At 39.2% G+C, this 25,253-nt stretch overlaps 1 protein-coding gene across 2 annotated transcripts in view; it reads right to left on the reverse strand.

The window, feature by feature from the left end:
• Positions 1-12,577: 12,577 nt before the first annotated feature.
• Lamp3 (lysosomal associated membrane protein 3) overlaps positions 12,578-25,253 on the reverse strand; it is a 38,304-nt gene continuing 25,628 nt past the window's right edge. Inside the window, exons 5-6 of one of the 2 annotated variants that reach the window (XM_026382934.2) lie at positions 24,720-24,890; positions 12,578-14,094 (exon numbers count right to left, since the gene is read on the reverse strand). In XM_026382934.2, coding sequence (XP_026238719.2) covers positions 13,961-14,094; positions 24,720-24,890 — 305 coding nt within the window. In that variant the 3' untranslated portion in view covers positions 12,578-13,960. Of the gene's footprint in view, positions 14,095-21,763; positions 21,974-24,719; positions 24,891-25,253 lie in introns of those variants that run through there. The other variant, XM_026382933.2, reaches the window with a different exon arrangement.

A 25,253-nucleotide genomic window follows, 5' to 3' on the forward strand; every position in this document is an offset into this window, starting at 1 on the left:
TTTTGTGCTTTAGGAGTGTTGTTAAGGAAGACAGGTCTTAAGCCAACACGATGTAGATTTGGGCCTGCTTCTTTTTCTATTAGGTAGAGAGTCTCTGGCCTAATTCCTAGGTCCTTGATCCACTTTGAGTTGAGTTTTGTGCAAGGCAAGAGATAGAGATTTATTGCAAGAAAGATCAGGATGTCCTGGAGGGCTAGCAAACCAGAATTTCTACTCATAAAAAGTCTTAAATTTAAACCTTCATCTATATAGTTCCCCTAGTAGAATGATTAGATGGACAGAAATTTGAACTTGTGATTCTGTGCTGAGCTATACTCCCTACAGTAGACGATAAATTAATATTTTGCTTTTTTAAAATATTTTTTTTTAGTTGTAGATGGACACAATGTCTTTATTTATTTATTTTTTATGTGGTGCCGGGAATTGAACCCAGTGCCTCACACATGCTAAGCAAGTGCTCTACCACTGAGCTACAACCCCGGCCCAATATTTTGCTTTTATCTTATAATTATCCTGTGAATAGCCACAATTTTGCACTTTTTGTGCTAAAATATTATTTCATTACACATAAATATTCAAAATATACAATTTGGAAGCATTGTTTTAGCTTTCCTAAAATTTAAAAAATATATTCCTCAAAAAACGAAAGTGCTCTGATTGTCTCTAGAACTCTGAAAATCCATTTAGTAAAGTAGAGCAAGGCTCAGTGGCACTGAAAACAAATGTATACCAGCTTGGCTTTCTAGTATCTGAAAGAGGCTCAGACATTTTCTTCATCACCAGTCTCACATTTTTAATTAAAATCTGTGATCTTGTCAATCTCACAAATTTCATGTCATTCCGTATCAGTTTGGATGCGTTTGCCTATAAGTCACAGAACACCCAACCAAAAATGAGAAAGACTTATCATCTCATATAACAAGAATAGAAGATAGACTGTTTCCAGGACTGATGAACTCCATAGCTCAGTAGCTGTTACCAAGGATGCAGGCATATGCTTCTCTGGTCTGCTCTGCCATTCAATGTCAGAAGAAAGCTGCTCAAGTTCCCACCAGCATAGCAGACAACACCCAGCAAAAAAAAAAAAAAAAGACATTTTTTCCCCCATGCATTTCAGTTTTTCTCCTTTGGTTTTTAAAAACATTTTATTATAAAAAGGCTTTAACATTTACAAAAGTAGATCGAATTATATAAGAAATCTCTGCTCCCATTATACACTTTCAACATTACCAATTCATTTTTTTTTCATTTCTATCCCACCCAATTCCACCCCCCAGCAAATTATTTTGAGTCAAATCCCAACCATCATTGAATTTTACCCACAAGGATCTCAGAATGTATAAATACAAAAGCAAGAATATTTTTAAAAGTAGTTAAAATATAATAATCACACCAAAAATATTGACAATAATTTCTTAATATTATCAGATATAGTTGAATTTCAAGTTTCTTTGTTTTATAAATATTTTTCTTTCTTCATTAAAAATTTTTAAAATTTAATTTTTGCATTTGTTTGAACCAGATTCTTTTAAAAAGGTCAAACTTTACATTTGGCTGATACATTTCTTATGATTCTACTAACCTATAGGTTCAGGTTCTTCAATTTCTCATTTAATTCCCTTGATTATTTATTTATTTGGGCACTAGGGATTAAACCCAAGGGCACTCAACCACTGAGCCACATCCCCAGCTCTATTTTGTATTTTATTAAGAGACAGGGTCTCACTGAGTTGCTTAGTGCCTAGCTTTTGCTGAGGCTGGCTTTGTATCAGAGATCCTCCTGTCTTAGCCTCCTGGGCAGCATGCGCCACCTAGCCCAGCCATAAAAAGTTAGATTGTGACAGTTTATCCTATAGCTTCTGGGTTTGGGTTTTGCTGATTCTATTCTCTTGATCTGTTTGAACATGGTCATTTGACCCTGGCATTTCATGTAAATTGGTAATTGTACTGGCCAGTACCAGCTGTCTCAGTAGTTGATTGCACATGCGTGAGTGAATCTGGCCAAGATCAGAACAGCCCCATTGAGACCATCATACTGCTGACCTACAGATTCATGCTAAAAATATAGCTGTGGTTTTAAGCCACTAAGTTTTGGGGGTGATTTGTTACTCAGCAAAAGATAACTGATACACTGAGTGTGCTCTTTTCTAGTGGACTTCTTTTAGTCAATGTCTTTGAATTTCATTTACATTGTGTGTATTTTTAAAATTATTTTATTATGTTGATGGATATTTATTTACTTATTTATATGTGGTGATGAGAATTGAACCCAGTGCCTCACACATGCTCAGCAAGAGCTCTACCACTAAGGCACAACCCCAGCCCTGTTGTGTGTATTTTATTACATGAAAAATATTACACTTTTCCATTTTCCTGATGAGACACATTTGGATTGTTTCTAGTTTGTAACCTATTAAATGGTACAGAGGAATTTTCCTAGGTTTGAGAATGTTGCTTCCTGCACTTGAAGAGGCCCACCAAGTTCTATATTTCCTTCTTAGTGAAAGGGAGGCAGAATGCAAAAATCACCCGTATTTTATTTTGGGGGAGGTATTCTGGCATACTCCTGACCCCTGGTTCCCTAAAGATACTGAAAACAATCCCTGAATCTTTATCAAGTTCATCTTCTCCCTCCTGAAATTCATGTGTCTTACCAAGGTCTCCAGCATGCTAACTACTTTTTGCTTATTCGTTCCAGCTAGCATGATGTTGCCTGTGTAATGGATGCGTGTGATGTCTTTCAGGATATCTCTGTTTGTCCAGGTCTCTTTGGATTACATTGTTACAGAGAGCAGGATAGTTAAAAAGCTATGAGGCTAAACTGTAAATGAATATTGTTGTTTGATCCATGTGAAAGTGAATTGGTTTTGATTTTCTTTTTAGTTGGAATGGGAAAAAAAAACATATTTGCCAAATCAATGGATGCCTACCATGTACTAATGGCCTTATTAATCTGCTCTAGCAGTGACTCCCATCAGATGGCTGCTGCAGTCAGGGTTACTTTTTTATTAAGTTTTCAAGAATTTAGAATCATTCTCTGGAGTTCATTCTGCAGGGACCAGACCAATGAGTTCAACAGAGAAATGACTGGGAATTCTGGAGGTCTTTAATGGTGGTACTGATTTCTGCCATCCTGCTCCAGGACACCAAATTACTATTATTATTATTATTTTTAATATTTATTTTTTAGTTATTGGTGGACAGAACATTTTTGTTTGTATGTGGTGCTAAGGATCGAACCCGGGCCGCATGCATGCCAGGCGAGCGCTCTACCGCTTGAGCCACATCCCCAGCCCCAAATTATTTTTTATTTATTATTTCAGTGGGGACAAGGAGGAAGGCATTTCTGAGATTTCCACGTGGCTTTTGCTACAATGATAGCTCTTTTCTTTTCTTTTTTTTCTTCTTCTTTTTTTCCTTAAGACCAAATCTCTTACTCTCCAGACTGGGGTCCAATGTAAGGGTTACTGCTAAATACATCAACTCTTAGATGCTCTTGGTCTTTAAAAGTGACCACTGAATGGATTCACACACCCAGTGAGCCAGATTTTAGAGGACTCCGTTTATTACTTGATTCTTGTAGGCCCCATATCTAGCAGGAATATTGTGATAATAGTGTGGGTCTCTGAGTAACAATATCAACTCAAACCCTGTATCAAATAGTGATTGGACTATCTGGTTATTTTCTTTTTCTTGTATACAGTCACTGAGTAAATAGCCATTCCCACTTCCTTTGGGGGGAGAGGGGAAACCATTAAAATATTCATAGTGACTTTGCCACCTCTTAACCAATGGGTTCCAGATATGAAAAATTGACTCAGTTCTGGAAACTGAGCTAGGGGTTATGGAATTTTATGGGAGTAGCCACCCTTAGCCTCTTGCTCCTCTATTCTTGCTTTGTTCTTCTTGTTATAAAAGTTCAGTAGCACCATGTTGGCTGTTCATCTCTTTTGCTCCAGAGGATGCCAGGCTCTATTAATCATATCCCCTATCTTCACAAATCAAGCCCCCTGGCTGCTCCTTGCCACCTGTTGTAGTAAGGGCATTCTCCTGTCTTGTGGCAGTTAAATGCTGCCACCTGGCCTTTACCGTTTAGGAAGGGGATCATTCCTATGGTTCCAGCTCTGTGACCACTTTCCTACCATTTGCATTACAGAAGAGAGCCACACTGAAGTTGTCAGTGATGCTGGTGACACTGTCACTAACATATTTGTGATAGCTTCAATAAATGATATATTCTCTGAGCCTCCCTGGGAAAATAGTCCTCCAGTGTATATTTTGACATTCCAAAATATATCCATTCCAACATGCCTACTTCCCTCGACTTCCTTTTATTTCCTTTCATCATCTACTAGGGTAATTCAGGAATTTCCACCTTGCTGAGTGTTGGCTGTCATGTCTTCCAGGCTTCCTTAGCAAATGTGTCCATTTCCTGGGGTCCTGTGAGGTATTAAATATAATGTTTCAAGACTCTACCCTCACCAACACCATGGTGCATACCTATAATCCTAGCTACTCAGGAGGCTGAGGCAGGAGGATCAAAAATTCAAAGCCAATCTCAGTAACTCGGTGAGGCCTTGAGCAATTAGTAAAACCCTGTCTCCAAATAAAAAATAAAAAGGGTTGGGGATGTGGCTCAGTGGTTGAGCGACTCTGGGCTCAATCCCCAGTACCAAAAAAAAAAAAAAAAAAAAATCTACTCTTTAAGTCACAACCACTGAGATTTTTAGCAACTGAGCTGCCTCCCAGAGCCAGGGACTCTGTGCTCACTTATCAACAAGACAGTACTCCTCCACCTGTTGGGCAATGGGTGAGCCAGTTCCAAATCCACTTCTTACTGCTTCTTTTCTTGGGCCACTTGTTAGACCAGGTGTTCCAAGAGAAAGATGGCAACATGTAAGAATTTTATTAGGAGAAAAGCCTGTGGGAGAAGATGGTAGGGGAGCCACAGGAGTTTGGGGAGCTTTCCCACCATGATGGCGCTGAACATGAATGAAGGGAAAGGGAAGAAGGGTTGGATGGAGGCTCTGCAGTTTGAGGAAAGTTTGGAAAACCCTTGGCTACCGCTGGGAAGCCCACCAGCCACAATCAGCTGTCAGATGAGAGCTGTGCACCCCAGGAATGGTCCCACTCTAGTTTCCCACCATTTTCAGTCATTGACTGGGAGCTTCCTGTGGAAGATGCTATGGCTTTGGTGTGAACATGATAGTTTAATCAGCTTTCTTGCAGCTGTGACTTAAAGACCCAACCAGTATAATTGTAGGGGAGAAAAGGTTTATTTGAGGGCTCACAGTTTCAGAGGTTTTAGTCCCTAGAAGGCTGACTCCATTTCTCGGGGCTTGAGATAGGACTGAACATCATGGTGGAGCATGTGGCAGAGGGAAGCAGCTCACTTCATGGTGATCAAGAAGCAGGGAGAGACTCCACTCTCCAGATACAAATATATACCCAAAGCCACGCTCCACCTCCCACCTTCTCCAGCCACACCCTACCATTTCAGTCACCACTCAGTTAATCCCTATCAGGGGATTCCATCACTGTTTGGGTTTAGACTTTTATGAACCAATCATTTCTCCCTGTGAACCTTCTTGCATGGTCTCACACGTGAGATTTTTGGGGACATCTCACATCCAAACCATAACACATGGCAAAAGCTTTCTGAACTCAGCCACTGGAACCCTTGGCTGATGTTCTGTTGTTAGAGGTCTGCAAAGTGGTGCTCATAGTCACCGTAGGCTGCAACACAGAGTAAATGCCTCTTGCCTACACCATGTCCCCTGCCTCTTCATAAAACTTACACGACAGGTGGAAAACAGAAAAAGCAACAACAAACAAATTAGACCATTTCACTTGGTGATTGAGTGTATGAAGAAAGTGAACAGGGTTCTGAGGTCAAGAGTGATAGGGTGTGTGGTGGGCCTGTTGTGGATAGTGTTGTGCCCTGAATGAAGAGTGAACGGAAGGGCTGGAGAGGACCAGGGTAAGGGCCTTGAGGAGGCCTACACGGAGGACCAGAAGCGAGTCAGCAGGGCTGGGTGTGTGAGCTGGGGAGAGAGACAGGGCCTGTGATCAGGGGGAAGGTGGCCCAGAATTGGCAGGTTCCCAGAGTGGAAGCTTTTCATGGAAAGGCTTGATGTGATCTTTTATGTTTTAAAGAATGGGCTCCAGGGGGCCACAAGAGAAGAGTGTTACAGTGGCTTGGAAGAATGATGATGGGGACTTGGATTGAGGTAGTGGCCATGTAAGAAGTGATTAGATCCTGACTTTTAAAAAATATATATAATATAAAATATATATTTATTTTAGTTGTCGGTGGAAACAATGCCTTTACTTTATTTATTTATTTTTATGTGGTGCTGAGGATCAAACCCAGGGCCTCACATGAGGCCACAACCCCAGCCCCTGATGTATTTTAAAGGCAGAATGGACAGGATGTGCTGATGGATTGAGTTTAGATGCTGAGAGACAGAGAAGGACGAAGATGCCTCCAATGCTGTTGGAATCTAAGTGGTGCTGAGGTGGGAGGAAGAAGCAGATTTGAAGAAGCAGGTTTGGAGGGGGAAGGATAAAGATTGAGACTTTGTTTTCAACTGGTTAGGTTTGAGATCTGTGTGTTACACTTCCATGTGGAACACCAAGGCAGAGGATGTTGAAAAAAGACGGCTGAGGAGAGATGGGTACGGTGGCACATGCCTGTGATCCCAGCTGCTTGGGAGGCTGAGGGAGGAGGATGATGAGTTCAAAGCCAGCCTCAGCAAAAGCAAGGTGCTAAGCAACTCAGTGAGACCCTGTCTTTAAATAAATAAAATATAAAATAGGGTTGAGGACGTGGCTCAGTGGTTGAGTGTCCCTGAGTTCAATCCCTGGTACCCTGCCACCCCCCCCCCCTAAAAAAAGATGGCTGAGGAAAAAACTTTGGGGAAACCCATATATTAGTTTTCTCCAAAGCTCGTGTGGTTAGTTTAATGTGTTAACTTAACTAGCTTTAAATCAAACAGTGCTCTGTGTAGCTATAAAGATATTTTCTAGATGTGGTTAATATCTACAATCAGTTGAGTTTAAATAAAGCAGATTCTCCTCAATGAGGTGAGTGGGCCTTATCCAATCAGGTGGAGGTTTTAGAGCAAAACTTGCTATTTTTCAGAGAAAAAGTAATTCAGACATAAGACTGCAGCACCAACTTTTGTCTGAGATTTCAGACACATATATTCATGCATGTGTGTACAGACACACATACACATACATACACACAGAGAGACATCATATATATATATATATATATATATATATATATATGTATATATATCCTACTGGTTGTTTTGTTTCTTTTTTTCTTTTTTCTAGAGATGCTGACTGATGAATTGGAGGAAGGCAGAAAGACCAGTGAAGAGGGGGCATGGATGAATAGTGGGAAACAGATGGCAGTTTCAACGAAAGCTTGGTTAAAACAATTTCAAATAATAAGGAGAAGACTGAGAATATAGCTCAGTTGTAAAATGCTGGCCAAGCTTGTGTGAATCCCTGGGTTCAATCTATAGCATGAATAGAAATCATAAAGAGAAGTTAAAGAAGATGGAAACTGGAAAGTTTGGTCATGAAGAATTCTATTTTCAAATATCTTCCTATCATCTGAGTCTCTATTATTTCCGGTTTACCTCTATCTGAAAGAAAATTGGAGGTAATGTCTTTTCTTAACTATTACAGTCTTTTTCATCTGGTGGAGGCCAGAGACTAGAGGATCCTGCTGCCTTGAAAAATTTCTCTTACGAATGTTTGCTCAGACCTCAGACCTCATCATCAAAGTGTTGTGCCTTTGATTAAGGTAGTGTCTTTTGACAAAATGCAAATGGCCTTTGGAGGAATAAAATGTAACTCCATAATTATCTACCAACATGAAATAATCAACTAGAGAATAAAATTTGGGAGGAATGGCTGAAGCAAGTTGAGGTAGGATTTTGAGGCTGGTGGGGATGTGAGGAAATTAAAACACTCTGTGGGCAGTGGCATGGCTTAGGTATGGTTTGAGTGCGTTCCCTGAGGGTTCATAGGTTTGGTCCTTAGTGAGGCGATGTTGAGAGGTGGTGGAAATCTTAGGTCATTGGTGGTGCTTCCCTCAGCAGGGATTAGGGTGGTTCTCATGGTTCTTGGAATAGTGAGTCTGACTCCCAAATCACTCTTTGGCTTTTGTTGGGATGCAATTTTTTACTCCCATGTGTGCTCGCATCTTGATACCATTTGCCATTGAGTCCTCACCAGAGGCCAAACCAAAGGAGCTATCCAGCCTTGAATATCCTCCCTCTAGTCTTTGAATTAAATGAACCTCTTCTCTTTTTCTTTTTTCTTTTTGGTACAGGGAATTGAACCCAGGGGAACTTTACCACTGAGTTATATCCCCAGCTCTTTTTATTTTTTATTTTGAGAAAGCATCTTGATAAATTGCTGAGACTGGCCTTTCATTTGGGATTCTCCTACCTCAGTGCCCCCACTGGGATTACTGATATGTGCTATCATGTCTTACTGAACCTCTTTTCTTTATAAAATAGTCCACCTCAGGTATTTCATTATAACAATAGAAAACTGATAGAGGTACTTAACAAAAAACTTTGCTAGCATAGTCAGGAGGTCATATCCAGAAAGCAAGAGAGGGAATTTTCAAACAGTTTATTTCATAATTTTTGTCCATAAAATTGTTCTTAAAACCAGGTAAAATAAAAACAATAAAACTGGCAAAACTACCTGAAATCTCTTTTCCAATGCAAAATTGGTTTTCTCTTAAAAGTACCCAGGTGGGAGTGAAAGAACTTAATGATTGAAGAGGGACCAGTTCTTCTATGAGATGAAATTCTTTTTCCTTGGCAGAAGTTATTCTTCCATTCCTTTTTATTATTAAAGAAGACACTATTTTGTCTCTCTCCATTGGATCACTATTGACGATTAATATAGGACCTCTTAGTTATCTGAACTCCTACCAGAGTAAGTTCTTCATCAGTGTTGGCTGTATGGGCCAATAATGGCAGCTCTTAAGACAGTATGCAGTTGGTTGTTCTAACTAAAAGTTGAGAGATTTAGTCTCTGTAACTTGAATGGTGTAGCCATTCAGCTTCTCCCAATAGGGTCTTCCCACTGAGTAATAATGTGGCAATGGAGAATAGGATAGAATAATTTATTTTGGGCTGGGGTTGTGGCTCAGCAGTAGAGCGCTCGCCTAGCACATGCGAGGCCCTGGGTTCGATCCTCAGCACCACATAAAAGTAAATAAATAAATAAAATAAAAGTATTGTGTCCAACTATAAATAAATAAATAAAATATTTAAAAATAATTTATTTATAGAAAGATGATTTACTTTATTGATTCAAGCAACAACACCCATATAAAGAAAGATGATAAGAAAAATTTTAGCCAGATACAGTGCTTTCCACTATACAAAGTCTAATCTGGGACAGAAAAGATCCGTTCTTTATAGGACATATCAGGGCACATACAGGATTGCCTGGAGCCCTTAGTTTGGGCAATTATTTAGCAGATAAAACTACACATGACATACATATTTTCTCTACACTAGAAGAAGCTACGAGTTTTCATAAAAAGTTCCATGTCAATGCTAATACTTTACAAAAGTGTTTTAAAATAACTAAGGAACAAGCTAGACAAATAATAAAACAATGTCAAAATTGTGTGACCTTTTTACCACAAGTTAATCTTGGAGTCAATCCTAGAGGATTGATACCTAACTATATTTGGCAGATGGACGTCACACACTTGGCAGAATTTGGAAAATTAAAATATTTGCATGTTACAGTTGATACTTCTTCTGGATTTTTGATGGGCTCCCTTCATGCCAGAGAAAAAACTAAAGATATTATAGCTCATTGCTTACAAAATTTTGCCACTGTGGGCGTTACAAAATAGTTAAAAACAGATAATGCCCCTGGTTATACTTCTACCTCTTTTAAACAATTTTGCTCATCATTTGGCATTACTCATATAACAGGAATCCCATACAATCCACAGGGACAAGGCATAGTTGAAAGAGCTCATCAAATTATTAAAATGTACTTATTAAAGCAAAAAGAAGGAATTGGGAAGGGGTATATATTCCCCAAAGATAAACTTAAAATAACCATTTTTACTCTAAACTTTTTAAATTTGGATTCATCAGGGCTTAGTGCTGCGGAAAGGCATATATGTCCAAAAAATGTACATAAGCCCAAGGTACTTTGGAAGGATATTCTAACAGGACAATGGAAAGGTCCTGACCCAGTAATTGTCTGGAGTCGAAGGTCTGTTTATGTGTTTCCACAGGGAGAACAGCAGCCGATTTGGATTCCAGAAAGATTAACTGAAGTGATTTCTACAGACCAAAAAGAAGATGATTTGGCTCAAATCCATAACAACTGATATCCAAAACTCCAGTTTGGCTATCCTTACATCTGCGACAGAACCAGGATGCTTTTTTCAATATCTATTTTATTATCTCCCTTTCCCACATCATGAAGTTCTATTTTGTTTTTTGAGCTCATACAGACCTAGGTTAATGTTTTGCTGATCAGTTCTATTTTTTGACTATAGAGTTTTTAAACATTGCAATGGAGATTTCACCTGTAAAAAGTTATAAGGCCTTTACTATTATGTTATGTGTTGTGTGCATACTTGTGTTTTATGTTGTATGTTTGTATGTATGTATGTCCATATATCATATATGATGAGTGCTCATGAAAAGATGGATCCAAATATTTTTTTTATTCACGTGATTTAAATGGTTTAATTTAAATTGGGTAAACAACTGTTGAGGATTGTTTTAATTATTTTTTTTTTTTTTAAAGAGAGAGTGAGAGAGAGAGAGGGAGAGAGAGATAGAGATATTTCTTTTTTTTTTAAGGAGAGAGGGAGAGGGAGAGAGAGAGAGAGAGAGAGAGAGAGAGAGAGAGAGAGAGAACTTCTTTAATATTTATTTTTTAGTTCTCGGCGGACACAACATCCCCGTTTGTATGTGGCGCTGAGGATCGAACCCGGGCCGCACGCATGCCAGGCGAGCGCGCTACCACTGAGCCACATCCCCAGCCCTGAGGATTGTTTTAATATGTGAACAAAAAAAGGAGGTTAACAGATCTGTTTATTTACTTTCACCTTTCCTTTTCATTATATTTAATAATTCTGTTCAAGACAATGTAAATTGTTAAGAAAATTGTTTTCTTTTAGTGCCTTCTGGAATGTTACATAATTTTTCTTTAACCATTATTGCCAGAATTCCTATCTTCATCCCAGTGCTGGTGAAGACAAAGATAAAACCAATCTACAGCTTCTGCAATAGCCATCACTGAACTGCTTGCCGAACTTGCCTGGACTATGTATCACTTGTATGCATTGTGAACTCACCTGTATGCATTGTGAACTATCTGTTGGTGCAGCGACTTGTGGTAGTGTTGGGGTATTTTTGCTGATGATGTCATCGGTGGTACAATTTTTCCAAAAGGAGCCGTCAATTGACTTGGTGTATCTTCCTCCCTTCTGCTTGTCATGGTCGTTCAGCTAAAATTTGGGGGCCAACAGAGGTGAGGCAAAGAACCTCACCCCCCCCCCCCCCCGCTGGTACAAAGACCTATCCACAGGTGTGGCTGTATACTGGACCAGTAGTCAGTGAAGGGTAAGATCCAATTGCAATGGTACCAACCTAAGACAGGAGGCTGACACCTTGAGGTCAGCTCATCCGATAATGGGTAAGGACCATATGTACTATTGGACAACCTAAGGCAGGCACTGTCCCTAAGCCACATGCTTGTTGTTTAAACAGAGAGGGGGAGATGTTGAGAGCCACAGCCGAAGGGGCCCCAGCAAACTTCCAGCTGCCAGCAAACTTCCAGCTGCCAGCAAACTTCCAGCTTCTAGCTGATGATTGGCTCACAGCGGCCCCAGCAACTTCTAGCTGCCAACTGATTGGCTGCTTTGCAGTGATGCTCATTGGGCTGTTTCCCTGCCCTTTCAGACCACGGAGCTGCTCATTGGGGGACTTTTTTTGGCTCCGCCCACATGACCCAGCCAATCGGCCTCAAGAGCAGGAGGAGTGGGGGAGGTGGAGAGGCTTGTGGGAAGCCGGTGGTGGCAGTTGGTCTCTGAAGGTTTTTCCTGAGGTGCTGTTTTGTTTGGCTGTGTGGTTCTAAAAATAAAGTTCGTTTCTTTTGACAAGTGGCTCCTGAATTGTGCCCAGCCAGACTGCAGCACATGCCTATATTTCTAGCGACTCAGGAGGCTGAGGCAGGGGAATCACACATTCAAGACTAGTCTTAGTAACTTAGTGAGATTCTCAGCAACTTAGTGAGACCCTGTCTCAACATAAAATATTAAAAGGACTGAGGATGTACTTCAGTGGTAAAGTGCCCCTGCATTTTATCCCCATTAAAAAAAAATAAGAAGAAAGAAAAATTTAAATAGCACAAAAACTAATTACAAGAAATAAATAACATGAATAAATCTTCAAAATAAAATTTTATTACAAAAACTTTAAATACACTTAATATTCCATTAAGACAAAAGTTAGGATCTTACTGATCCTATGGATTCACAAGGGAACAAGTCAGGAATGTCAGTATGTTCTCTAGGTTGAATTGAATGCCACTCTGCTCATGAGGGTAGGGTCATGTGGTTTTTGTTGCTAACATTCTGACTTTCTTCCTTTCCTTAGCAGCAAAACCCAGCAGGAATACTACTTTTGGCTGCTCTGCAGAATAAAGTGAACTGCAGAATAAAATGACTACAACATGCAGAAGCAGAATGTTACCACAAGAGGGCGATATCTACCTTCAAAAAAGAAAAATTGTTCCGTGGTCTGCAGTCTTGGTTTTTGAATAAAAGGAACTTGGAGAAGTGTTTTGCTTTCCTTCATCTTTACAGACACAGCTAAACAATAAGAGTGGGAAACTGGCGCATGTTTTACAGAGCTCCTCAGTCTCTTTCAGGAGGCTGGGAAGTTTTATTAAAAATGGACGATTTCATTATCTGCAATCTTCCTTTCATGTACCCTAATGTCTCATGATTCTGGGTTCATCCATTTCTTCAGAAGAAATGGAGCAGATGTGGTTGGGAGGTGTGAGAAGCACTTAGTCTCATTATTCTTGTAGGCCACTTGGTACCATGAAAATATCAAAGACCTTCATATTGGACCAACATGAATTCCAATACTGGCTCTGCCACTTGTTAAGTGCACGGTATTTAAGTGATCTGTAGCACTTAAATCTGAGTTTCTTAATCTGTAAATTGTGAGGATTAAATTAGATGTGTGTAAATGCCTTAGCCTAGTGTCTGACACATGTGTTTGATAGGGCCATGGTTATTGCTGCTTGCTTATTTAATTCTGTTGTCTGTAGTATTTAGTAAATCTGGAACAGCAATCATCGAGATTTTAATGTTGGTCTCACATCAAAAACCTAGACAATCTGAGATACGTTCTGATGATCTTTTTGAAAATTTAAACTTAAAAAGGAGATAAGTCTCATAAGGCATATGTACATCAAATAAACACAGATGGTAAAAGCACTGAAAGTCCATTTGATAGACAAAGCAAAGGCATTTTTTTTTTTAACGTGGAAAAGATATAGGGGAAAATAAAATTCTCAATGCAAACACAGGTAGCATTAATTACAATGGACACTTTATAATATGGAGGCACACACCCTCTTTACATGCATTATGTTGATTCAAGGTATCTCAATTATTTTTGGTTACAATATTCTGAAGAAAGCTAGAAAATACTCTTAAACACTAAGTCATAAGATGAACAATATTTAGAAATTGTGAAATATTTGGAAATATTTAGAAATTGTGCTGCTTGAACTTAAATCACAATTTGGTTTTAGAGGAAGATGGTGGTTTACATCATTGGAAGAACCCACACCTTTAGTTAAGCCCCCAACATACTGAAAACGATGAACGAATTCTCTAAATTCCATTTCCCTTGGGCACCAATTAGATTCTCTGGTATCCAGATGACTGACGCCTTAGGCGGATTGTATAGACACCTATACCCACAAGGCAGAGGCCAATCACGATGGCCCCAATCACTGGAAGCACAATTGTGTAGTCAGACGAACACTCATCCACTAAGAGAGAAAACAAATACAATATAGTAGGTAAGGTTTGGTGACGACAGACCAGAAAGGAAAGTGGAAAGGACATGAGCATTGGAGTCAAATATGATTTTCGTGTGTGAGTATCCGCAGGCGCAGTTTGCACCCAGCACCTTAAGCATGACAAGCACATGCTCTACCACTGAGCTACATCCCTAGCCTCTGGTCTTGGTTTTTAATTACATCATTAATTAACTGTGTGATCTTAGGTAATTTACCCTTATAATTCTCTCATTTATTTATTTATTTATTTTTAAAATTCTCTCATTTATAAAGTGAGCAGATAATATATGAAATTATTGGTTGATTAAGTAAAATAACCTTTTTTCCCCTCAGCTATTAATATTCAATCATTGTTAGCTCTATTTCCTGAATTGGCCAAGAAGTAATCCCATGTGTGCTCCCTGTAATATGGGATGTGCCAATGGAAAAGAAAATTTGAGTCACAGGATTCTAGATGATCTCTTGAAAACTGGGATGTTTATCCACTTTTAAAACATTTTTGTCACTCCCAAGGTTTTCTTGTATCATTTCAACTAATTTTTTTTAAAGGACAAGTTAAGAGCAAAACCAAAAAAGTTTGAAAACAAAAGTTTATAAACTTGTCAATACTGTTTTTTCTTTATTCCATCAGAGAGTACCTATTCGATTCATTTAAAATATTATCAGTTAGGTCAGAGATTAATCAATCTTGGCTGAAGAAGAATGGAAGGGCCTGGGGATTAAGGAGAACTTGATAGAATACTCAGTGATAAAGAGTTTGGGAGAAAAAAGCAAATAAGTGGAGAACTATATATCTTACTCATAGATAAGATACATTTATATATAGATATATCTTATTTATCTTACACACACATATCTAAAATATGATATATGTGTGTGTGTATACACACACACATACATACACACACACATATACAAATTGTGTCCTGAACCAATGGTCACCATTCACCCACTCCTATGTATCTGAAGTCCAAGAAAAAAAAGATCAAGAGAGGTCAGGGAGATTTCAGAATAAAGAAAATTAATATAAGAAAGAAACTGTATTTGTGGTACACTATTTGATTGGCAATGGGCAATATTTATGTAATTATAATAACACGTGCTTTAGTAATTAACCAGAAATAGTGGTATAACCTTAAATCCTTTACCTGCTATAGCAGGAAACTGACCAATTAAGAAATATCGTGAGGACTGGGGTTGCAGCTCGGTGGTAGAGTGCTTGCCTAGCACTTGTGAGGCACTGGTTCGATCCATAGATCCATAGCATCACAGAAAAATAAAAGGCATTATGTCCATCTAAACTAAAGCAATATTTAAAAAAGAAATATCATTATACAATTTTTTTAACTTTTTTAGAATTATGGAGATAAATATCAGAGGAAGCTGTCAAAAGTAGTTAAAGCACTTTATCTCTCAAGGGTTCAGCAGAGAAATGCTGCTTTTCATAACCCCTTTTGTAGTAAATGAGACTTTAGTTACTTAAAGATAAATGAGAAAAAGAATTTTGACAAGAAATTAAAATGAGTGGAAAAAAAAACATACTTGTTGATCTAATAAATCTCTCTCTAGGAGTTCATAGTAAAGATATGTTCAGGGGCTGCGGTGGTAAATGAGTCCAGCCTGTGAAAAGCCCTGGGTTTGATACCCAGTACTGGACAAACAAGAGATATGTTCATACAACCACTCTAAGAGAATCTATCAGAAATTTAAACTGATATTCATACAATGGAATATAATGTAGCCACTAAAAAGAATGTGGTAGTATGTGTGCCTAGCATGCACAAGGCCTTGCACCTTCACCCCAAAATATAATGTGAAAATTCTCAATGTGGCAACTAGAAGTTCCCTAAAGATCTTCAAAGGATATCAAGAACCCAAACAAATGTACAGTGTATCCGATGTGAAAAGATATACAAAAACCTGAAAAAAGGACTGGGGTGAAAGTGGAGGGCAAATTTTACTTTCTATATTGATTTATTTAGTTTAACACTTTTAAATATATTTAAATGTAGAAAAATTTACAAAGAAAAGTAGCTATCTAATCACTACATTTGGTTTGAATGAATCACTGTAAATCTTGGTAGACATTTGCTTCCTATGTGCATGTGTGTGTGTGCTCATGCACGTGCTTAAATAAAAATCATTCTATTTTAAATAATCTATACTCACTATAAATGATTAAAACAATTACGAAAAGTACAAGTAAAAAAGTAAAAACCTATTATCTCAAAACTACCCACCCATAAATAATTGTTAACTTGAACAAGCACTATTTCAGGCATCTTTCTTTAAAACTATAAGAATTGATGGGCAGAAAAATGAGTAAAGTACTTTTACCAAAATAGGATCATGCAAGTGCTATTTTACTAAATCTTTTGATTTTGATTTTACTTGAATTTAATAGAAGCAAAAACACTAAGATGAAATGGGAGAAATTATTGAATGACAATGTTTATTTGTCACAGGAAGTACTGTTTTATAAAGGATACTTTAAAGTCAAAAATGAGATTATGAAATACACATTAAATGATTATGAAATGCATTGATGTTATGAAATAAATCAGAATCATGGGTTTTCTAAATCCTGTTTCCAAATTTAAACATTATCTGTTGATACCATCTTTAAAGATCAATATTAATAGATTCTCTTCCATCTCTTTTGTCCAACTCCAAATTTTGAATAATTATATTATTGTATTTTTAAAAATCACTGTTCAGGCTCATAACATTTCAGTTCTATTTGGTAACTATGATTCCTATAGTCTTCAAAAAAATGTGTTGTGGGGGCTAGAGTTGTGGCTCAGTGGTAGAGCACTTGCTTGGCATGTGTGAGGCCCTGGGTTCAATCCTCAGCACTGCATATAAATAAATAAATAAAACAAAAGATCCATTTACAACTAAAAAATATTTTTAAAAAAATGTGTTGGGGCTGGGGATATAGCTCAGATATATATGGTAGAGTGCTTGCCTCACGTGCACAAGGCCAGCACCACCCACACACACGCACACACACACACACACACACACACAATGTGTTGTGAAGATAGAATATATTCAGATTTTTTAAAACATTAAAATAAAACAAGATGTTGTGCATTGAGAAGTTCCTCTTTAACCTCTTCTCCCATCCCCATTAGATAACTACTTTTTAAAAATTTTCTTATATGTAGTTCCAATGTTTATTTGTGCACATAGAAACAAAAATGAAAAAAAATCCTTTTATTTCTCTTTTTTTCTCAGTATTATGAACCATACTTTTTGATTTAGCAATATATTTTGGGGGCTGGAATTGTGGCTCAGGGCTAGAGCACTTGCCTAGCACGTGTGAGGCATTGAGTTTGATCCTCAGCACTACATATAAATAAATAAATAAAGGCCCATCAGTAACTAAAAAAAATATATGTTAAGAAACAGTATATTTTGGATAGTTTTTCCTTATCCATATCTAGCAGCCTCAGTTTTTATAGGTATTTTGTGTTTTGTTGGGGATATCCTAGTTTTTAAATCTGTTCCCAGTTGATGGATTCTTGTTTTTTTTTTTTTTTTTTGGTTGTTGTTGTTTTCTTTTTTCTTTTTGTGGTGCTAGGGATTGAATCCAGTGTTTGCATGAGAGGCAAGCATTCTACCAACTGAGCTATATCTCTAGCCCTTCCTTTTTTTTGGCCAACTTTTTCTATTGCAAATAATACTGTAATGAGTAACATGTACAAATATGGTATCATATACCACAAGGTATATTTATATTCCCAGATCCATAATTGGTTAGTACTTTTTATATTTGTATGAATAAAATGTTCAACAGCATTTGTGTGTGTGTGTCTGTCAGTGATTTTCCTATTCCTGAAGCCCTACTTGCTTGTTTCCTTGTTTGTCTTATGGCTCATCTCCTATCTGGCTAAATTTCACTGTCAAACATTATCTTTAGAATGGCTTATATTGGTGCTGTCAGCATCTTTGGATTTATTCAAGACTGACGACATCTGTTGATTGCGTTTATACCTAAATATTAATTTTGGATTACACTTTCTTTCCCTAAGAACTTGGTAGGCACCAGTTCATTGTTTATTGGTTTTCAATGATACTGTGAAGAAATCTGAGGCCAACTCTAACTCCCCAACTTATAAGTGATTCTCTATCCCCCTACAAGTTCTATAGCTTATTTCAGATATGTCCTAGACTTTCTATATCAATTATTTTCTGTGATACACTGTGCTCTTTCAATCCCAGCTTCAATTACTTATCTCAGCAAAAATTCTTCTGAATCTTCAAATATATCTTCATTCTATTTTTGAGCTCTCTCAGAGGTATCAAGTATCATTACATTGGATGGTCTGAATAGCATCTCTATTTAGTATCTTCCATAGGATGCTTTATTTATGAGGTTTTATCTACATTAACTGTGATTATCTCAGTCTTTCTTGCCATGAAAATGATATTTCAGATATTTCAGTACTACCTATTCTGTTCTTGCTGTTTCTATATAATATAGAGTGATGCTGCTTTGATATTCAATTTGTTTTCTTAAAAGTGAAATGTCCTTTTATCTTACTTCTTCATTTAACACCTCATCTTTGAACTCTGCTTACATAGAATCACCTTCTCAAGTAAGTCTCAATAAAAAGCAATTGTCAGGGATTTCTTTCTGTTCCTAGAGTTTTCTTTGTCTTTTATCAAATGTGTCCATTTCTAGTCTCTGTCACAGGCTAACTGTCTTCTCCTCCCATGTGTAGGCTGAAGTCCTAACCCTGGAACCACAGAGCATGACTATATAAGGATATACTGTCTCTAAAAAAATGAAGTTAAAATGAGATCATTGGAGTAAAATCCAATCCAATATGAATGGTGTCCTTAGAAGGAGATGACATTGGGCATATAGGTACAGAAGGAAGAAAGGATATATAGGTCTTCTTTGTGAAGACCTGGACTACTTGCAGCCAAGGGGAGAGGCCTCAGAAGAACCAACACTGTTGACACTTTGTTCTTGGCTTTCCAGTCCCCAACACTGTGAGAATAGAAATTTTTGTTGTTTCAGGCATCCTGTCTATGGTACTTTGTTATAGCATTCCTGGCAAATTAACGTACCCTTCCCCCTTTTGTCAGTGTAATTTTCTAACATTCTTATGACTGTTTTGTTATAGTACTTTTGCATAGTGGTCATGCAGTTCTTGCTCATACTTGAGCAGGGTAGCCCAGAAATTCAATTTCCTATGATGCCATTTAGGCAAATTATGTTTTTTTTTTCCCCATTGCCTATGAGATCAGTCAGTGGTTCCCTTTGAGCTACATATTTGGATTCTATCTTCTTCTTCTTTTTTTTTGTAGCCTGAGAATTAGCTAGAGTTTAAGATAGCCTCAGGTTTGGGGCTGGCTCCCCAATTCACTCCCATATGTCCCGTGTTCACTTTTCCTAGTCTTTCCAAGAGCTACTGTCACTCTCCCAGGTCAGAGAAGGAAGAAGATGAAGCAACCACTCTTGTTTCCTCCAAGAATGGAATGGAAGCAAGCATTCACAGAATTTTTCTTCTCACATTGTAGGCTTCTTAGGATAGATATAATTATGGTGGGGGAGAGGAAGGCAGGGTCAGGAGCCCCACTCAGTTGCCCCTCCACTCTCCACTCTGCCCACAGAAGGTGGACAGAGCTGTGAGTGCATAACATATCCAAGCACTTACTTATTGGTGATTCATATGAAGCCTTTGTTCTTTGCAGTTACTGCAATGTCAATTCAAATTAATTTTAAGGATAATTTGTATGGGTAGTGGGGGATAGATAACAGGAGTTTAGGCAACCATCACCCAAAAGAACTCACTGAAGATGCTAGAAGGAAAAATTTAAATTTGTATGAACTGACTTCTCCTGCTACTCTTGAGGTGAAATTCTGCTTTTTGTTTTCATCTGCTGTGGGAGAAACTGCCACATCCTAGAAGATTAAATTTACTTTAGTTATTCTGTAGGGTGGTTAGTGGCACAGTGAATAAACACCTCGCCCTCTGCTCTCTAGAATCTTTCAAGTGCTCTTCACCTTGCACACAAGGGAGCCTGTAGCAGGCGCCTATTTGAGTGAGGAAGAGGGAAGAGGGTGTGTTTCTGCAAAGCCAAGCCCTTGCTCTTAACCCTGAGTCACTTTGGGGAACACCAGGCCCTCACGTCTCAGATTTCTGTCGACATCTCCTTTTTAAGGAGGAAACAGGTATTTCCTGACACTCTGATTTCAGCCTTCAGAGGCTCTTCAGGCTGTCTTGAAGCTGAGTGCCCTCTCTACCACTTCACTTCTAAGAAAGAGGAGAGAGCGAAAATACCTCTAAAGAGAGCCAGTGCATTTCCTAGATAAGCAGCAGTTACAGAGCTGTTGCTGAATTTCATAAATTTCCTGTTAGAAATGAGGAGTGGCAGGCACCCTTGGAAGATGGAAAAAATAAGAAAGAAACTTCCTGTTAGTAAAATCAGTTAAGAACATCTGGAAGTCCATTATGTTCTCTTTTTTTTCTGAACTGAAATCCCAACTCTCATATTTAAATACTCAGTGTAATAAAAAACCATTAATAGAATGTTTTCCTCCAGTTAACAATCACTCCTAATCAGGAATTTACTGGCTTATAAGTTGTTTTTTGGTGAATGTTTGCAAAGAGGCAAAGGTCATGATCTAGGTAGATCAACCTCTTTTTCGTGACCTAGCTCTCCTCCAGAAATAGCCCAGATCAATAAATATACAAGGACAGAATAGCATCGAAGAAAGACAAATCAGAAAAGAAAAAGTGTTAAGAAAGCTGACAACAAATGAAGTTAAAGAAACTGAAGAATGAATATTTATTACACCTCTTTTGTTTGCCAAGATCTTTGATATGTGTTTTACATTAAAAAGTGAAATATTAGACAGTTTATATTTTTTAAAATGATAATACATTGGAATAGTATAGAATATCTTTTAAAAAACTGATAGTATATTAAGACCATTTATAATTTGAGTAAGTAAGAGTTTGGATAAAATCCAGGAGTTTAAAGTCACTTTATAATCTATTTTGAAATGGAATGGTTTTCCTAAAGTAGTATTAAAAAAAAAAAACAACCTGAATATTGAGAATATTCTTAAAAATATATAAGAAAAATCAGTGCAGTTTTAAAATGTCTTTCCTATCATCCTCCCTCTGGATTTTGGCTTTCTTCTTCTCCCAAGCACCGTGCTCATGCCTGTCTTCTGCCCCCTGATTCTTGAAACCAGACCTGTCTTATTCAGATATGGAAGGCGGCCCTCGGGCATGGCTGGCACAGCCTCCCTCAACTGACTAGAGGAAGTGGGGTGGGGGTTGCCCTCTGGACAGCTCTTTGCTGGCCCTCTGGTGGAAAACTGGGTTTCCTAACCAGCTTGGGAAAGTGGGACAGGCAAAGAAAGCCGTCAATCATGGTGGGGCGCAGTGGTGCACGCCTGTAATCCAAGGGGTCTGGAGGCTAAGGCAGGAGTATTGTGAGTTCAAAGCCAGCCTCGGCAAAAGTGAGGCACTGAGCAAGTCAGTGAGACCCTGTCTCTAAATATAATACAAAATAGGGCTGGGAGGATGTGGCTCAGTGGTCAAGTGCCCCTGAGTTCAATCCCCAGAACCCCGTCTCCCCAGTCCCCCCCCCCCCAAAAAAAAAACCCTTTCACTTTTGGCTGAATATGAAGCCAGAATTCCCAAGGCCGTCGCCCTGCACATTTTGAAGAAGGTGGGGCTTTACATGCGTTCATATCCTCTATTGGGCCTCTTTCTGGCCACCAGGCATGCGGTTAGCCATATGACAAGTAGTCCTGCGATACTCAGGCCCACGGCCACAGGGATCTCTCTCCTGTTTCTGTCACTGAAGCATTCGTCCGCTGTAATTGAAGTCAGAGTAACAGGTGTCACAGGCTGGCCACAAAAGCTGGGAAGTGATATTGCTCCTGTCTGTCTCAGTGTGGTAGAAAAGGAAACTGAAAAAGAGATGGAGCTCTGGGCCTCCACCTGCTGCCTCAGACAACAGATGGGTGAAAGCAGGAAGGAAAAGGATCAATACAGTGGATCTGAAATGGGTAGGGCTGGTAGTTGCTTAAGGAGTTTATTCAAAGGTAGATCTACAGGCCCCATGCCCAGGAATATGGAATTTAGTGGGGCTGAGGTGGGGCCTGGGGACTCCGATGCAGCTGGGAGGCAGATCCAACCTTGGGCAACACTGGTTTGGTCTAGAGGGTTATGACTGGAGTCCTGTTCTAACTCTCAATCCAGATGAGCCCTGGAGCTGGGTCCTCCAACTCCAGAAACGGGTTCCTGCACCCAAGTTTTCTATTCAAACTCTTTTCTTCTTAAAGGGGCTGCTGGAACAACCTGGTGTTCCTTGGATGACAGAAAATTTAAAAACAACAACAAAAAATATGTAAAAACAGTAAAAAGAGAGCAAAAGTAAACTTCTTGTGGGCTCCCGAGTCCTAGGGAGAAGAGGTATGATGCAGAGGTCAGCGTGTGAAGTTTGGGGTGACCTTTTCTTTGACAAGGCTGAACTTTTGTACTTGTTGGATTCCTCTCCAAGTTCTTCAAGTCCATTTAAATGTCAACCATTGGCCAAGATTTCCCTAACTCCACCCTCCGTCTGCCACCAATGCTGTGTCAATCGAATCTTCCTCTATACCTCAGTAGCCCTTTCATATGTCTTTTTTTATAGATGTTGATGGACCTTTATTTTATTCACTTATTTATATGCAGTGCTGAGAATCGAACCCAGTGCCTCATACATGCTAGACAAGCACTCTACCACTGAGCCGCAACCCCAGCCCCTGCACATGTCTTTTTAGCACCATATTTTACAATTGCCTGCTCCTTTTGATCACCATCTCTCATTCTCTGATAAAAAATACTACTCAGGTGGTGGCGCACGGCTGTAATCCCAGGGTCTTGGGAGGCTGAGGTAGGAGGATCACAAATTCAAAGCCAGCCTCAGCAACTTAGTGAGGTGCTAAGCAACTTATCAAGACCCTGTCTCAAAATAAAAAACAAATGGCTGGGCATGTGGCTCAGTGTGAAGTGCCCCTGGGTTCAATCCCTGGTACCAAAAAACAAAACAAATGAAAAAATAACCCCCCCCAAACTGTTAAAGGAATGACATAAATCTTCCCATTTGAGCATGTGTAGGGAGATCTGAAGAAGAGCAAAGGCCAGGAAAATGGAGTTGAGCTCCAGCAGTGATGGTGGGGTAAACGAGAATATTCTGGCAGTAGAATCAGTAGGGCTTTGTGAGCGTTTGGTGAGAGGGTGGAAGAGAGGAGCGAGGAGCGAAGGACCCGGAGCCTCATGCTTGAGGACTCACCAATGAACAGTGAGTTTTAGGAAAACAAAGTAAAAAAAAAGAGCTTCTCTCCATCTGCTTTTTAGCACTGATAATAGGAGCCAGGTGTGTGTTCCTGAAAGGTTTGATTCTCCAGCCCTGCTCACTTCCAGCCTCACAGAGGTTCTGATGGGGAAGATGAGCAAGTGTGGGCCTCATTTTAATTTCACATGATCAGTCATGGAGGGTTTCAAACCTTCATCATGTGCTTTAGAAAAAATACTTTCCCTACATTTGAAGTTTTGAGACCAGCTGACAAAGTGTTTGTTGCTAATTTTACTATTTAACCTGAGCTCTAAATTTTACTATTTAACCCTGACTGTAAAACCTGCAGAAATCAGGGCTCCAAGGCGAGCAAGGCCTGATGCCTTAGTCTGCTAAGTGTTTCCCACTACATCGGAGGTGTTTTCTGCTAGACACATCTTTGATTTTATAATGAAACCCAATGTGAAATCAGATTCTTACTATAGAAATTTAATATATGGCTAAACTTCTAGCTTAACCTATATTGGATAATTCAGAAGAACTTATATAAGATTTTTGATGTCTCCTGTGAGGGATATTTTAGAAACTGAAGCTCATGAGCTTCTGATCATAAGTAGGAAAACTTGTGACCCTGCTTTCTGGGTGGGGAGAAAAAGGCTTTTCTGGAAAGTCACCCTACTCTGCTCCTGGCCCTCATCCAAGGGCTGGTTTCCTTCCTGGGCAGCATCAGGCAAGCTCTGCCTGTGGTGGTTCAAACCCAAAGCAGAAGTTAGATGGAAACTAAAACTAACTATGGGGAAACACTGTTAGGTAGAACAACCCATACTGAGAAGAGGGGATCCAACAGAGTTTCTTTCTTTTTCAAATTTTGCTCCTTTCCTTCCGTAGGTGGGAAAGAATCTATTCTGAAAGCATCAATCACTAATTCTCAGGATCTTTAAAGTGTTCTCCAAACATACCAGAGTTCCCCAGGGCTCAGTAGCATGTATAAGGGAGGTTACACATGTGCTTCCTGATGGATTGCGTGTGTGTTGAAATGAGTGAGAATGTGTTTTGGTTGGACAATGTGAATGCATCCTGCTGGGAGAGAGCTGTGAGTGTGCATGAGTTAAGGCATCTGGTTCTGAGGAGAGAGTGGCCAGGGGGAACTCTGTCCTTAGAACTTTGTGGATGTTTCTATTCTAGGAAGCTCATGTGATTCCTGCCCCTTAGACAGCATCAGACAGAACATGACTTGGAAGTGAAGCCTATGTATGTGGCTTGATGAACCTTTAACTTACCATTTCCAAAGTGATCTCCTTCGAAGTCGAAGGCTTGAAGTTGGACGTTCATTGTTTTCAGCTGAAGCTGTGGGGACAGCTGGATGCTCTGTTCACTCACACACTTGAAGGAATGCCCAACCACCGTCTCAAACATCATCACAGCACTTTTCATGCCTTTGTAAGCTTTCTCTGAAGAGAAAAAGTGAAATCTACCTATAAAAAAATTCTGGCCTTTCTCCACTGAGTCCCAGTTGTTGCTGGACGGGGAGAAAAACGTGACCCACGTGCCACATTAAAGGACTTTCTTCAGATGTGGCTCTCTGAGGGTCCTGCTACCTTCTCCTCATGAAAAAAATACCCTTATTTTGGGGGAGGCTCTGGAGGGGGGGAAATGTCTCACAGAAATGCTGAGGATTCTGAAGTGAGAACTTTGAGGAATGCTTCCTCCAGTTCTTTTAAATCACTGGAGATGGTTGTCAGTGCTTAAGAGGTACCCACAGCAATTTTAATAATAAGAGAGGACTGCTCTCTGACACAGTCACATGAGCCCTT

Source organism: Urocitellus parryii, chromosome 2, assembly GCF_045843805.1.
Source record: "Urocitellus parryii isolate mUroPar1 chromosome 2, mUroPar1.hap1, whole genome shotgun sequence".
Lineage (NCBI taxonomy): Eukaryota > Metazoa > Chordata > Mammalia > Rodentia > Sciuridae > Urocitellus > Urocitellus parryii.